General features: G+C 37.9%; 1 protein-coding gene across 1 annotated transcript; it reads left to right on the forward strand.

Annotated features, from left to right (window-relative positions):
* Positions 1-12,408: 12,408 nt before the first annotated feature.
* LOC149217210 (protein LATERAL BRANCHING OXIDOREDUCTASE 1-like) lies at positions 12,409-14,113 on the forward strand. Its single transcript, XM_089391321.1, has 4 exons — positions 12,409-12,800; positions 12,887-13,134; positions 13,395-13,719; positions 13,806-14,113. Exons 1-4 carry the CDS (start codon positions 12,528-12,530, stop codon positions 14,076-14,078), a joined length of 1,119 nt encoding a protein of 372 aa, XP_089247447.1. The 5' UTR covers positions 12,409-12,527; the 3' UTR covers positions 14,079-14,113.
* The last annotated feature ends 2,184 nt before the right edge of the window (positions 14,114-16,297 follow it).

Consider the following 16,297-nt stretch of genomic DNA (forward strand, 5'->3'; position numbering starts at 1 on the left):
GTTCACCTGGAGTGTTTCCGGTGCATCTATTTATAAGCTCTTGTAATCCCTTCATGGCCTTGCTATCACGTAGCAGCTTCATGTAGGTCTCTAGAAAGGTCGTGAGCATAGAAGGGTCCATCTCTTGATTCGGCTTATCCTTGCTTCGTGAGATGGAGGCCTCAATGAATCTCTTCTTTGCTTCCATGAAAGTTTCGTGTGCGCATTCCAAATCAAATGCAACCTCCTTCACCGAAGCTTTGCGAATCCATGCACTATCATCGGGTTGATTCCCCTTATCATCCCCTGTTGCAATTCCACTTTGGAGAACTTTATTCACATTTAGATCCTCTTCGCGAGGCTCAGACCTCATCATCTGTAGGTTCTAAGTCGGATGAGGTGGTAGTGCCCCTTTGTTACGTATCCTCGCTATCAGCATAGGACAATCCTCTATTTCATGATCAAATAGAGTGCAATATTTGAACGAAAGATGCATTAGGTTAGTGAAATCACAAGCGTAGTGTCCTGGTTCTCCGCAATTGTAGCAGATTAACTATCCCCAAGCTCTGCTAGGTCCTCCTCTACCTCGACCTCATCTGCAACCCTGAAAGCCTGTTCGTGCCATCCTCACGCTCTGGTTAGGGGGCGCATTTCTACTTGGACCCTATGGGTGGGTGTTCTATCCATCATCAATTCGTAGCTTCTGTAGTTGTGCTCATCATGCCCTACTGACTTACAGAAGTTCTAGAATAGTTGATGTGGCATTTGTACAAACTTCTGCAGCAAATGATAGTTATCCATCATATGTTTTCCTGCGACCTAACATATAGCGCGCCACAATGTAGGCCCCGCGCTTGGTCCTACTTCCGCTTCCGGCCTCAAGGGCATCAGTCCCCCTCCTGCAATGTAGTTCATAAATACCAGCAATGGTCTTTGTCATGCCCATGACCCTTGCATTTTAGGCACCATACCTCTTCGCGCACCTCCAGTCGAACTATTCTGTCCTGCTTCAAACTTTTCATTTCAAGGTAAAGATTTTACAAATGCGCATGGATTTGCTAAACCCCTAGATTCAGATCCTGCATCGGTGTGTCATGTAGTCTCATTGCAATCTCCAATGCCTCTGCTTGAGTTGTTATCTTCTGTTGTGACAACGCAACCCTTAGGTGTGGCAAGAGCGAAGCCATGAACCATTCATGGTGTTGTCCATCTGTTAAGTTCATATTAGCTTCACAAATTTTACACTTCAACTTCTGATCTAGTTCCCAAGGTGTCTTTCATGGTTTCATCAAGATTTCCTTGAACCCCACAATCGATTACGCCTCAGATTTAGGCCTACTAAATTCTTTATTTAGCGCGGTATGGATTTCTGCCACCCCGATGTTTGGGTTATCATTAGAGTACTTTATGTACCAGGTTAGCACACGATCCTGTAAATAACTAATCAATGTTTCCTTCTTCATGTGATCATCCGTGATGCCCTGAGCTTCCCATACAGCTTTCATGACAAACAAAAACTGGTCCGAATCCTCATTTCCCAAGCTTTTGAACAAAGGCAGCTTCACTGAATTTTCCATGTTGAACTGCGGTGGAGGTGGTGGCGGTATGGGTGAAGTCTTAGGTGGTGTGGGTGGCGGTGGCAGTTGCGGGAATCCCTATCTTATTAACTGAATAGCACTTCGCAGACAAGCCTGCACTACTCCCTCTTTGTCACCCAATGGAGGTGAAATCAAAGGACTATATTTGGGACCCTTTCTTCCCTTGTTCTTGTAAGTCTTACCACTTCGCGTAGCTACGAATATCAAGGTAGATGCATAACCCATTTCTTGCACAATAACATCTTAATCTAGGTATTCAAAGACTTTAAGTACTTACCTTGCAGACCTTTGAAAAAGTGCCGCTCCACCTCGCTATAGCTGATTGAGATATCGACTGCAAATTCAGTCACAAATCCTCCTATGATGCAATCGAGCCAATGATCAACAACGCAGATGATCTTATCCTCATAGGCTTCCAATCTCTGTACTAACTTCAGGGTCCAGAAAATAGGACCGTCAAGTCTCCACCTTCCTTGGCTATTCGCTAGCTTTGTGATCCACTCGTATAGCTCAACCAGAAAGGAACAAAAGGATTTCTATATATAGGTACCTGTACATCCGTTGTTCCTTTGTCAGTTGTGGGTTTCTGTTCTCCTAAGCCACGAATTCATGGATCTTCCTATCCATCCAGTCTTCAATCTCTTTCTTAGTTGGATTCCAGTGATACGACAACACACATCTCTTATGCAGTTTCTGGTCCCTACAATGGAACCATTTGTTGGCTGCGTGGGGCATCACCCAAGTTCAACGTTAGTTAGCCAAACAAATCCCTACACTACTGGCCGTTTCAGCATCAGCTCGCGGAGCACGGACTGAAGTCTCATCCGAAGCAGTATGGGGGGATGATGGAACCAAGTTTCTGCACCCTAATATGGCTGTGATGTCGGTTTATACCTTCTATTGCTTCTTTCATGTAGGTCGCTAAGTTCTAGGCTCTATCAGTCTAGCCTTTTATTCCGCCCTTCACTACCTCTACAAAGGGGTTCGATTGACCTTCGCGCAGCCTAACCTGTGGTTCAGGTACTTTCACACTGCCAGTGCAATGTATTGTGTAGATTCCCAAATTATCTTAAGTGTCTTACTTATCTTATTAAACAATCATAGTTAGCACCACGTAAAAATATATCTTTACTTGTGTTCAATTAACCAACGTAATTACATACATTTGCGCATCACATAAGCATTGTAAATGAAAGTCATACACAATATGACAACATGCATTAACAGGAAACAAAGACATGGAATTTGTAGAATGCTTCTCTTTATTAATATCTTTAGATGATTGCATACTCTATTCGCCCTGCGCACACAGCTGCAGAGCCTCTACCTATGCTACGACCCGAAACTTAAACTTCTCTAAAGACTTCCTCCTTATCGCTCAAGACTTCTTACTTCTAAAAACTACTTATAGCTTACTTACTTAGCTCTTTTTATATAATCCCATGGTTTGCAGACCATGGGTAGATCTTTATAGCTGAATTTACACTTTACAAGATAAGGGCGGACAACCCTTTATGAATCATGACACCTTCACGCTCCGCGACCACAAAATGTGGAGACTTTACAATTTTATTACAAAATTTAACCCAAGACATGGGCTTTTGGCCCCAAAACTGTCCTTGGGGGATCCCATTCCCAACAGTGAAGGTGGTGATTTGATGCCAAGCTTAGTCATCTATGATCGTGTGCATGTGCTTCATGGTGACATCTTTCTAAAGCAAACTCCTGCCTATGTTGCATCCGGGTGCATTGGTAAGGCTCCTCCATCCAACTCGTCTTCTAGCATGCACATGGTATTTTTGGGTGTGATTGAAACGATAACACACTGATGCATAGTGTATGTGCTTATCTTCCAGTGTGTGATGGTGGTCATGCGTATCAACTTTTAACTACATGTTTAGCTCCAGTTAGATTTGCTTCTTTTCTTTGCCTCGGTGAGTGTGCCAAATGGGTTAGATCACATGTGTGCGTACAATGACATGAATGTTGCTAACTTCCCGTGCATGCAATCAACAACACCACTCACCATGTCTATTTCATGTCAGCTGCTAGGATGAATCTATAACTTGTACGGGTGTAGTTTCATCCGTCTGTGCATGTTGCGCCCCCTGCTATACCTATTCCTGCTACAACTCATTCTCTTGTCTATGCAGCTCTTGTTCTTCCTTGAGTTGTTTCTTGAGCAAATGAAACTCCTTCTTTGTTCCATTCTTTGCCTTCACGCAATCTACATGTCACATTGTCACCCCATAACCTGAGTCTCCAAAGATGCTTTCATCACAAGTGGATCTGCTTGAGCTTGCAACTTTGTTCTGCCTCTATGTTGTCAACAACCTTCCTCTTTCATTCATTGCATCTGGTATGCTGCCTTCAACTGTTATTGATGGTGCTGCTCGTTGTGATGCTACTGCCATCATATCTTTATGTCCTTGTCTACGAACAACTTGATGTCTCCGTGGGTAGGCATGTTCATATACACTTGATCAACTGCATCCCCAAGTGTACTCTGAATGGTGACTTCGACTCTGCTCTCTTGGAAATCAATATCCCTGTGCTACTGAGAGGCAGATGAAGACCTGAAATACCTTGAGACATGGAAACACTCATGGAAAGCAATCTGTCAGAGAACTTACTTGCAACATACCTTTGTGACTGATCATGAAGGTTGCAAAATTTCTACTAGGATGTCGGGAGACTAACTACCAAGACTGCATAAGGCACAATCCGGGCTATTAGGAGGATGACTGACTACTGGAATTATGGAATGCATAGTCCAGCCTGGCTTGCTGGGGATTGAAACTGTGCAATGTGCAATTTCAGTTAGCAGTGTCATGCAACTAGCAAACTGCATTGCGCAATTTCTGGGGCCAGCAAGACACTGCCTCCAAGAATTAAGAAAAGCAATCCTGGAGGTCAGTGCCTAGCTAGATTTGCACAATTTATGGAGGGAAGGAAGATCCTTCACTTCCGGAAATGTGCAGTGCTAGCCGGGCAAGGCACAGTCCAAACCAAGGTAGCCTAGTCCAGCCGACGGGCGACTAAAAATATGAGAAGTGTGAATGCATGAGGAGATGAGTGCAAACAAGAGTGAATGATCATTCATGCAAACAACAATTGTAGGATTAAGGAAACAGGAAAGCATGTAAGTGTGTGAAGTGAGTCACCGTAACGGTGATCGTGTGTGAAAAAATAGTTCCATGCATGTGACAGCAGTGAGATGCAGAAAAAACTGAAACGATGCTACTACAAGCTAGTATGCATGTAAACAAAAATAAGTGCTCACTGAAATCAAGAAAAATGCACTCACACAAAGTGAAACAAAAAAAGCGATAGAAATGCAGCGCAAGTCATGAACAATGAGCTTACCCCAAGACAATTGAGCTGAATGTGTCGACGACTCCTAGATTCAATGTGGGATGCCAGAGCTATAAGGTCGATGTGAGGAATGAGCTATGCAGCGTCCAGTTCATGAGTTTTGATGAGATCGAGGTTGTGACGCGCATGGCACAAATCCAGGAAAAGCGACACTTGGCGGGAGGTTTCTAAGATGATCCTTGCATGTAACCTCTAGCTACTAAAAATAGATCCCTAATCAAGGGATGCCTTTTCATGTTTCCTTGAGAGGAGAAGCCCACACATGCAAACTAGTTTTGCTTAGTCTTGGAGGGAACCGTTCAACTCAACTGCACATGCAAGAGCCTACTCAACTGCTGGGAGAAAATGTGCATTTCAGGGAGGGAGATGGGTTGGCAGCCGAGGAGAATTGCGCAATTTCTGGGAAGAGAAACTGATTGCTACCCAAGATTCCCCAATTCCTGGGTTGAGCAACCCTGCTGGGAAGAATTGCTCAATTTTCTCAGTGAAGTTTGATTGGCAGATTTGCACAATTTTGGAGCCTAGCAGGCCTCTATATAGAATTGTGTAATTTCTAGAGGGAAGGTTGGTTTCCCTATAGAATCACGCAATTTCTAGAGGGAAGGTTGGTTTCCCTATAGAATTGCATAATTTCTTGAGGGAGCTGCTTAGCTTGTAGCTGGACCAAGTCTGGAAGAACAACTTGTGAGGGGAATGCAACAAGATTTGATGGACAGGCTATCATTCTGCAATAAAATCACTGAATCTTATGTACTTGACAAAGCAAGACATGCTGTTATGAAAGGTTGGTAGGGAGGCTCCAAAATGAAGCTAAGGCAAAATTTTAGAGGGTGGTTGTAGCTACTACAACACTTCATTTTTAGTTTTATTTTTCTTCATCACCTTGAACCTTTAGACATGTTGATTTGGTAATTAGCCTCAATTTTCAAACCATGGACCTATTATACTAACATTCATCTAAAGTAGTTTCAATATTATAAGTAGAAATGATATTCATTGGACCTTACATACCTATTTTCCAAAATCTTTATTTTTTGTTCAAAACTATTTTCTTTCCCTTTGAATGATTTCATATTTTCTCCTACGAAACTTTATTCCTTGTTTCAAAAAACTTCTTTATTATAACCGTCAGGGGTCTTTATTTCTTAATCGACGTAGATTTCCACATAAAGATCCCTTTGTGCTTAGGTATTGTCACCCTACCCAATTGGGGAATCAAACAAGATTCATAGATCAAATGATATCATTATTATTCTCAGTATATAGATTGTATGGACTCTCAACCTTGTTCTAATTTCTTCTTAAATTATCCTATTTCACACCTTCCTTATTATTTTCTTTCAAAAGTCATTTTCGCAAGTCATGTGAAATTGTAAATAAGTTAGCACTAAAGTCACAAAAGTTCTATAACTTCTACTCAATTTGGTAACGGGTCTTGATTCCCTAATCTACTTCATTTTCATAAGTTATTCTCTCACATATCTAAACATTTTCAAAGAAGTTGGATTAGGATCAGGCTCTTCATTAGTAAACATAGTGTCATAGAGTTCTCGTTTCGAAATTGGTTCTAACTACCGAATTGGACCCACACCAAGTAAAATCATAGATCAATTTCTCAATCAAGATATTCGTTGAATCAGGTATGCCCTTACACAAATTTTAAAGGGTCCCTATTTCCTCCATCATCCCTTGTTCATAGAATGGTTTTCTTGTTATTTTGAAATTTTCAGTTGAATGAAAATTTAATGAAGATTAATTGACCTATCTGAACTATGTAAAAAATTATCTTTGTATATATGTCTTTGAATGTGATTTATTGACACCATATGCTTATACATTCACCTTTATAACTTAATTGAGTAAATGAATCCTCAAGTATAAGTTGTAATAAAAAATGCCACAATTTTTTCTTTGATGGGTACCGTTTGGTCAATTTAGAGTGTCCTAAATTGCTATATTAATTGTCAATCCGGGAGTCGTAAACTGTTGAAGTGCGGCGCACTATATGTGCAAGATAAGCTATTTCTTACTTTTTGTCGTTTTTAATTTTTAGTTTGTTTTTGGGTTTATCTTCGTTGATTCCCTAATGTGAGATGGAAATTCTACAAGACAAGTATGGATATAAATGTTCAAGGCAATGATGTCCTTTAAAATGATTTCCAAAACTTCAAACTTTTCAAAAAGGTTTTAAAACATGCAATGATGAAATTAATTCCTAAAAGAGAATGAAAATGTGCCACTATTCTAATTAAACAAACAGTGAACTATTGATCATGAAACCCATTATCCTTGCTGCTATCTAAATACAAAGGAAACTGTAATCAAAGAAATCCGAAAATTGCAAGAAAAGTAAAGCTAAAATCAAATTACATCAACTCATATTCTGACCCTTCACCATTAGTCTCCCTATGGCTTTCGAAGGTAATCATAAACAACTTGAGCAATCTGATATCTAGTTTGCAGAAAAATAAATTAATATCAAATTACACACTCATACTTCAATCCCTCACCATTAGTCTCGCTATGGCTTTCAGAGGTAACTGAAAATGACATGAGCAACTAATTTGCAGAAAATTAAACTAATATCAAACTACACACTCATACTTCAATCCCTCACCATTAGTATCACTATGGCTTTCAGAGGTAACTGAAAATGACATGAGCAATTCAATAACTAACTTGCAGAAAAATAAACTAATATCAAACTACACACTCATATTTCAATCCCTCACCATTAGTCTCGCTATGGATTTCGGAGGTAACTGATAATGGCATGAGTAATTTAATATCTAATCTAACTAATAAAGCAAATGAACAAGACTGAAATAAATAAAACAGTGTTGGAATTAAAAACTAAGAAAAATAAATCAGCAGAAAGACAAGATTGATTCCATGTCATTAGTCATTGTAAAACTATGTGCAAATGCCCGGGCTGCCTACTGTAATATGGAACAAAGACACTGATCAGTTAACAACAGTATAAAAGCATGTAAAATTATGGACAGAAATAACACATTAATACCATAAGAAATGCAATATATACAAGTGAATGATTATGGCATCAGGAACGTAAGGAAATAAAGCATGAAACTATACAACAATAAACAAAACCTCAGTGTGTACAGGGGCCCTCTGCACAACCTCAGGCAATCAGCTATCAACCACGAATTGTGCTTATAAACAGAGTCTTCTCATGTATTAAAAATGCAGTCATAACAAAGAAATAATGTTATGGCACAGTGGGCTCGTTAATAGTCAAAATTACAGTATAAAGGCTAACTATTATGCGTATGGGAATGCATTATTTATAACAGAAGATGACATAACTAATTTCCTAAAAACAACGCTGATAGAAGACACGTGAACATCGACGTCCAAGGATCTAGCATTATGGCTGCCGTGGTGATTAAATCTATTGAGGGGGGTTGTTGGATTCGTCTTATGGAGCAGTCCTCAGGTGTTGATATGTCCCCTGAGATCTAGGAACGACCACGCAAGTCTTCATGTGGTGAAAAATGGAGTTCTGTCACCGTAGGACTCTTATGTTGACCACCGCTTAACTACCTTTGACCACAGCCTTCTTTGGTGAATTTGACTGAGCCAATAGCACTCGGTCCATGTCCACGTCATTTCCAACTTGCCCATGTGGCTCGTTTTGCCTAAACACACCTGCAATGTAGACTTTAACAAAAAGGCTGCGGAAAGTTGAACTGGCTGCGGAAAGTGACAAGATTCCGCAGCTCAATGAGCAAAAGTCTAATTCAAACAGTAGACATAAAACATAGTTAGAAAACCACTTTATATTCTCTTTTAAACTAATATGCAATGATGTTGACAGCTTAGGAGGTCCAGGTAAATGGAAAAAAGTCTAGAAAGGTGTATAGCCAAGATGAAAGTTTGGCACTCAACAGGTACTTATTATGATGTAACATTATATCCATGTTAATAAAACCTTAATGAAATACAACTCTAAATGTTTTAGTTTGAACATTCAAGTGAATGAATATGTCCTTGCATGCAAGGCTCTTTCCCCACATTCAAACCTACATTACGAGTTTATGATTAAGAACGAAGAATGCATCTTGGTTAATTCAACATTTAGCTTAAATCTAGATCAATATTATGTAAGACCCCTAAGCCTATATAATTCAAATGATTTAACATAATTTTTCTAGTTTTTAAGTCAATTGATTTTCTAAGTTAATGATGTAATATCTTTTGGCTTTACAAACATTTTGAAGGAAATTATACATAGACCCCAAGAGATGCAACAAAAGGAAGAGAAGCTCTAAGGAAATATCAATTGTAGGTTAATAGTAGAGATTGTCATATTATGATATCCTAAGGAGATAACACCACTCAATGTGGGAGATGCTGCAATAGTAGAAGAGAAAGTAAAGTGCAAATAATAATATATAGATAGAGGAGAACAAATACCAATGAAAATTATAAATCAAACTCTCAAATTCTTCAATTCAATGAATATACCTTAAAATTACAAAAGGTATTGTAGAGAGAATTCTACAGAAAAACACAAAATTTGCATACCCTCACATTAAACAGAGATTATCAAGAAATATGTCCAAGTATGAAAATTGGAGTATAAACATCTTGACCTATAATTTGAAGAGGTGAAATTATAGTAAGTTGAACTTGATGAAATTGTCCTTGAAGTTCAATTATTCTTGCACAAGTTCTAAAAGAAATGGAACCTAACCTTAGCCAATGGAAGCGTGTCTCTCATGGAGATTTTCAAGGAATTTATTAGGGGCCAAAATTTATGTTAAGATATGGAGGAACATAGAAAATATAGTAGAAGATGGTCACTTCTTGTCTTTTCAACCCAAAACACAAGTGATTAAGGAATTGGAAGGTTGTATTGCCCCCAAAAAGAAATATATACGATCTCTCCTTGATTTTAAGGAGTTAGTGATCTAAAGGTTCATTAAGGCTCCTACCATGCATATAACACTAATTAAAGAAATATTACATAAAATGTATAAATATGAGAACAAAATAGAAAATAACATCATATTGTACATAACTACTTTTCAACTGCATAGTTTTTTCTCATAAGAAAACAAATTACACAAATTTTGAAGCATAGGTGGCCATTTTGAGAAATTTGAGAAGGTAAAGAAAAGAATATGCCTCATGTGATTTGTAAACTACCATGGATATTCCACTAAAAAGTTCATCACAACAAATTTATGAAAATAAAATGAAATCTAAACTATGAAGTGTTAATTCCTTTTATATTACATATTTAGCTTTACTTTTTTATATATGTAATAGATAATAGGTGGAAAATAGAGAATAGGTAAATAGAATCACTCACAAACTACAATGAACACAAAGATATGCTCAGGGAAACCCTTAGAACAGAAAATTTAGGTGGAAGGTGAGGTTGCTCTATTCTCTTTTGTCTATAATGGAAATGATGCAAATAAAAATAAGAAGGCACTCTCTATGGATTTTACTGAGACCTGTGGACTGTGGGCTACTATAGAATATAAATCCCCTCTATTACTCTCGTTATCCATACTCAACTATTACATTATACTATGGAACAAAATGCAAGAAAATAGAATGTAACCCCTTTCCCTGTTAGTGGCCTATTAATAGCATAGTCGATAGCCAACTAGGGGTCATATTTAACCCATTCAACCTTCAACATGACTTACAACACAACCCTTCTAGAGTCTTGTACATAGTCCCTATGTGGTTAGCCCCTCTTCCATGAGCAAAGGGGTTGACATGGAATCCTCTCAAATCATGGTGGTAAAAATAGGAACATTAACTTCTAAGAGACATAAATTTTGCATACGTACTACGTTTGACATCTTTCATGCACCATTGGAAATGTCTCTCAGTATAGAAAAAGAATCAGGGGGTCTGGCATAGGAAATAGTTTTTGGACCCTAAAATAATTCATTTAATGCCTCAAACTACCTTTAGAAGGTTTCAAACCCCAAATCAAAAAATTGCAATCCACTTGTGAAATGGCCTTATACATTAATTCCTTCACTTTTTCTACTATGAAAGAACTGAGATGGATGAAAAATAATATAATGATCCAATCTGGATTAGTAAGTGATATGAGAAGTCGTCTTATATAAGAAAAGTTTAGACAACCCAAATGGAAATTTTAATGGTCAACTGAAATGTCAAGTTAGTCAAAGGAGGTCAATCCACTTAATGAAAAATAAGATGAAATGAACAAGTTAACCAATTTACAATAAAGGAAAAGAAATATGCATCTATGCATCTGAAGTTCATATGCTTTTCTGTCTATTTCTGAAAGATTTGATTGTTGAAGGAATTTTTATTATGCATCTTGTATACTTTTATATGGAATGTCAATGAAGAATAAACTAAACAAACTTAAATTTAATTTGTGGAACTTTTTCTATTGATTTACTTAATTTCTAAATAATATAAATATACATTTTTGTAATATATACTTTTCTTATTTATAAGCAAATACATTATTTTATTTAGAAATTGCTTATTATTAAGATTATTAATTTTATTTTTTTCAATAACTTCATATATATATAGTTGTAAGTTGGCTATTGGTGAGATTACATCATGATCATGTCTAAAAGTAATATCTAAATAAAAAAATAAATAAGGTAACTTAACATCTAAATAAAAAAATGAATAGGGTAACTTAACAGTTAAGAGTACTTTAACCACCACCGAAACACTATCTATCCAAAACATTATGGAGTAGTATTTAAAAATATAAATCACATATATTTTTACAAAATTAGGTTTTCGAAAAAACAGCACAATACGCATTTTTACGTGGCACCTTTCATGAAAACATATTTTTTAAACTGAGTGTTTCCACCACTTATGTATGAACACTTTAATAGCATGAACATCACAGTCGACAAAATCATTCAACTTATTCAAAGCAAGACATCCTTCCGACAATTTCAGCCAAGCGACATTTCACGTTCCAAGAAAAATATTTATGTTAAAACTCAATGAAAGGTGCAACAACACTTCCGAATTTTTAATTATCGAAATAACGAAACCAAACTGCATGTTACAAATTTGTACGTCGAACAGACAATGAAATCAAATCCGGGATAGTTATGCGTCAGCCAGATTTTTCGCGGATCCCGAGGCGCTTGACAGTTTGCATAAAGTCTGTCGGGCACGTGCCCGCCGCAATTATGCCCCACTCGTAGCGGTTGAAGAGAGTCAGTGGTGCCAGCAAACTTAGCGAAAAACAAAATCATGAACAAATCTTCAGGGTGTCGAAAACGCAAATTACCCAATAAAGATTTGGACGTTGATAAGAAATGGATCACACGATTCCGATTAAAAAAGTTAAACTGCGCCCTTTCATTTCATTAATTGCATATTCCTGTTACATACAGTTATTCGCGATGGCCTTCCGAATAATTGTGATAATGGAACAGGCCTTGGTTTAACAGAAGTTACTTCCATCTATAAATACTTCTGATGGTTTCCTGGTTCTATCAATGTTACTTGCAGCCTGGGTGCATTATATTTGTTATCGATTTCGCCTGAACTTTCTTGTAGAGAAAGGTTGGAAGAATGGCTTCAATTGATGAGAGCAATAGGAGCATTCCCAACTGGGGTAAATCTGTTGTTATAGTCGAGAGCGTTCAAGAACTTGCAAAAAAACAGCAGGGAACAATACCAGAAAGATATATCAGAAGAGGCGAAGTAATACCAACACCAACGACAGTGTCTGATCATCAGTTTAATATTCCCATCATTGACATGGCCAAGATTTCAGCAGGAATGTACAGAGAACAAGAGATTACGAAACTTGCCCGGGCTTGTGAAGAATGGGGTTTCTTCCAGGTATATTTTGTTAGTTTTTGCTATATAGTCAGTCGACAGATTTGGAAAAAACAAAAAAGTTGCATGTTTTAATGGGTTTTCCGTAGGTTGTGAATCACGGTGTCCCGAACTCGTTACTCGATGCTGTTAGGAGAGCTGGAAGGGAGTTTTTCCAGCTTCCATTGGAGGAGAAACAGAAGTATGCTGTTAATCCAAGAGATCTTCAGGGCTACGGCAAGACATTCGTCGTGTCTGAACGACAGAAGCTGGATTGGGGTGACTCGTTGGGTTTGATAATGTTTCCTTCTAGTTATAGAGATTTAAATCTTTGGCCAGTCGAACCTGCAAATTTCAGGTATACACAGGTGCCAAGGTGATTCCAAAAGTAAAAAATCAATTATTTGACCCTCCTCTCCTATCCGGGTCTTAACCATCACATGATATCTTAACCATCAAATTTCAAAACATTCTCAGAATCTGCAATGCAATGCAATAAACATAAAGATACATATTATGCCCTTACTGGTCTAGACATAGTCTTGAGTTTGTAACATATATATATGATGAAGCGAGGGCTTATTACTGTTCTACTGAATGTATTGTGTGTTTTTGCAGGGAAATCATGGATACATACAATAGTGAAATTAGAACACTTGCTGTAAAGCTGTTGAGTTTAATTGCCCAGACGTTAGAGTTGGATCCTGACTTCTTTGATAAGAAGTTTGGAAATCCATACCAAAAAACGAGGATAAATTACTATCCCCCATGCCCCCGACCAGATCTTGTTTTCGGCCTGAGCCCACACGCAGACATGACTGGCATTACTCTCTTACTTCAGGATGAAGGAGTCGTAGGATTAAATGTCCACAAGGATGACGAATGGATAGCTGTGCAACCAATTCCTTATGCTCTGGTTATTAACATCGGAAATTTAGTAGAGGTAAATTCACGATTTTAATCGTTAATCGCCCTAATGTCCTATCTTTGATGAAACTTTTTACTCAATACCATGCAGCTGGTTTTCAGGTTATGACAAATGGGAGATACAAGAGCGTAGAACATCGAGCATTGACAAACAGTTGCAGGGATAGGATGTCCATTGGGGTTTTTTATGCTCCTGGATTGGATGCAGAAATCGGTCCTGCGGTGGAACTCATTAATCAAACTCATGATCGCTGTTTGTTCAGGAATTTTATTCATGAAGATTATATTCGATACTATTACTCCCGCTCAGTGGAGGGGAAGCACTCATTGTACGAGTATGCCGGTATCCAAACATCACAACAACAAACGGAATAGACGGAATAGTTAAGTAGCCTTTCCGTATGTTTCGTCAGTTGCGTACCCTATTTCATGGACGCACCGTATAGAATAAATCTCTTTTCATGCATCGTATAGAATAAATCTCTTGTAAAGAATATAACACTGCTACCATTCACTAGTTCGCATAGACATTTGAATTGTTGAATAAAATAATTGAAGCAGACCTTTGTATAATCTGGTTAAGATGTTTCTGTCTTGGTATAATGATATCCAGGTATAGTTTATGCTTATAATGTATTAGCTTCATGATATAATGACATAATACGTAACTATAATGTATTTTACTGAAAACGAACCTGAATTTGAATTTTTCATTAGAAAAGTATATGAAAAAATAAATTTCATTTCAGCTACCAATAATTATAACTATCAGTAAGCACTCCATCATCTGCGTGTCACTATCTTACTTCATTAATATGATTACACAAAAAACCAACAAAATAATGCAGGGTGGAACGCAGCTGCAGTATGGGATATATAAGATACAACACATTTTGATGAATATCCTTCACATTTATTCGTCCATTTAACAGTTGAATACATTTAAAAATAAAAAAAAAGTTTCACATTTTTTTTACAAACAAGTACGTTTTAAAAAACAAAAAAGCAACGTTAGGCGTAAGATCAAATTCCCGGCTTTTCTTCATATCTTACGTAGTGGCTCTATTTTTAATTGTTTTATCGGGACAGTGCTTTCAAATCAATCATACGTGCTCTGTTGTGTGTTATAAAGTGCGGTGGGATAATTATCTAGTTCCCCGACAAAAAAACGCCAGCGTTTACATCATCCTCTGGTCAATCAGGGAATATTACATAATTAATTTCGTGGTTTAAAAAAGTTTCATGGTTTCGATAAAATAATAGTTAATAATATGTTGATAAACTAAATTTTATTTTAATTATGATTATTTACGGTCAACTTTCTTTATCATTTTCGTAGAGGTTTTTAGATGATGATCTTTAGTTTGGTTTATGTTAATGAGTGGATTCATGAACCAGTGATGTAATATGTTTATTTATTATGTTAGTTGAAAATAATTAATATTATTTTGTATTAATGGAGAAATGGTTACATAAGTTGTAACGTATTTTTTAGTTTAGGATTTGTTTCTAGAGTTTAGGAGTTTGTGTGCGATTACTTGATTTCTAGTGATGTACTTAATGATGTAATCTTTCATTCATAAGAGTAGTGTACGGAGAGTTTTCTTTGTATGAGTGCAGTCTCCAGGTGCAGTACTCACCTGTGAGCTGTAACTCCTCCTTTTTAATTCAAATCTGATTTTTATCTTGGTATTAGAGCACAGAGTAGGGATAGCCTTAATTTTATTAGGATGCATCATTGATTACATAACTGTAGTGGCGCATTTGTAGAATCAGGTGGACTGCAGTAACACCTGAAGACAGGTCTCAGATGACTGATCATCTCTGAGCGCAAGAAAGTGTTGGCGCGGTTTTGACGCGAACAGTCGCGCCATTTTTGAGCGGAAAGAAGAGTTGGCGCGGGTTTTTAAGGAACAGTCGCGCCACTTGGCGCGGTTCTGAGGGTGATAAGCGCGCCAAAAAGTACAATTGGCGCGGAAAATCAAGGATTAGTCACGCCAATTTCGTGCCTCACATCGATTTTGTTTCTGGCGCGGGCATTTCGCTGTCAAAGTTGCGCCAACCTCTTTCTCTTTGAGAAATCTACGATTTTTGCAGATCGGAGTTGCCCGGTGGTGGCACTTTGAATTTCCGGCTCTGTTCGGTGGCAACAGAGCGGAGTATCTCGGTGGTGGTGTATTGGAGTCCCTGATCTACTCGGTGGTAGTAGATCGGACTTGCCCGATGGTGGCATATTGAAGTTCTGGATCTGTTCGATGGCAACAGATCAGATTTGCCCAGTGGTGGTGCATTGGAGTTTCAGATCTGTTAGGTGGCAGCAGATCGGACTTGCCCGGTGGTGGCACATTGAAGGCTTTACTTGAAAGTGCAAATGCGTGGTCGATCGTGACAGGAAATGAGCTGAGATCGGGATCAGCCACACAAGAACAAGATTGGGATAAAAGGGAAACAAAAGCAAAGGTCATATTGAAGATGTTCGTCAAGGACAATGTTATCCCACATATTAGAGACTGTAAATCGACCGCTGACATTTGGACGACCATTAAAAACCTATACCAGACGCAAAATTCAAACCGTGTCTTGTCACTCAAAGG

The sequence above is a fragment of the Pinus tabuliformis genome, chromosome 1_1, assembly GCF_031772625.1.
Source record: "Pinus tabuliformis cultivar Carrire ecotype Pingquan chromosome 1_1, CPIR1, whole genome shotgun sequence".
NCBI classification, from domain to species: Eukaryota; Viridiplantae; Streptophyta; class Pinopsida; order Pinales; family Pinaceae; genus Pinus; species Pinus tabuliformis.

Excerpts from the sequence above, each read along its gene's own strand:
- LOC149217210 (XM_089391321.1), top strand. The coding sequence starts at position 12,528 with ATGGCTTCAATTGATGAGAGCAATAGGAGCATTCCCAACTGGGGTAAA. Across the intron at positions 12,801-12,886 it reads AAGAATGGGGTTTCTTCCAG|GTTGTGAATCACGGTGTCCC; the intron begins GTATATTTTGTT and ends GGTTTTCCGTAG. Across the intron at positions 13,135-13,394 it reads GTCGAACCTGCAAATTTCAG|GGAAATCATGGATACATACA; the intron begins GTATACACAGGT and ends GTGTTTTTGCAG.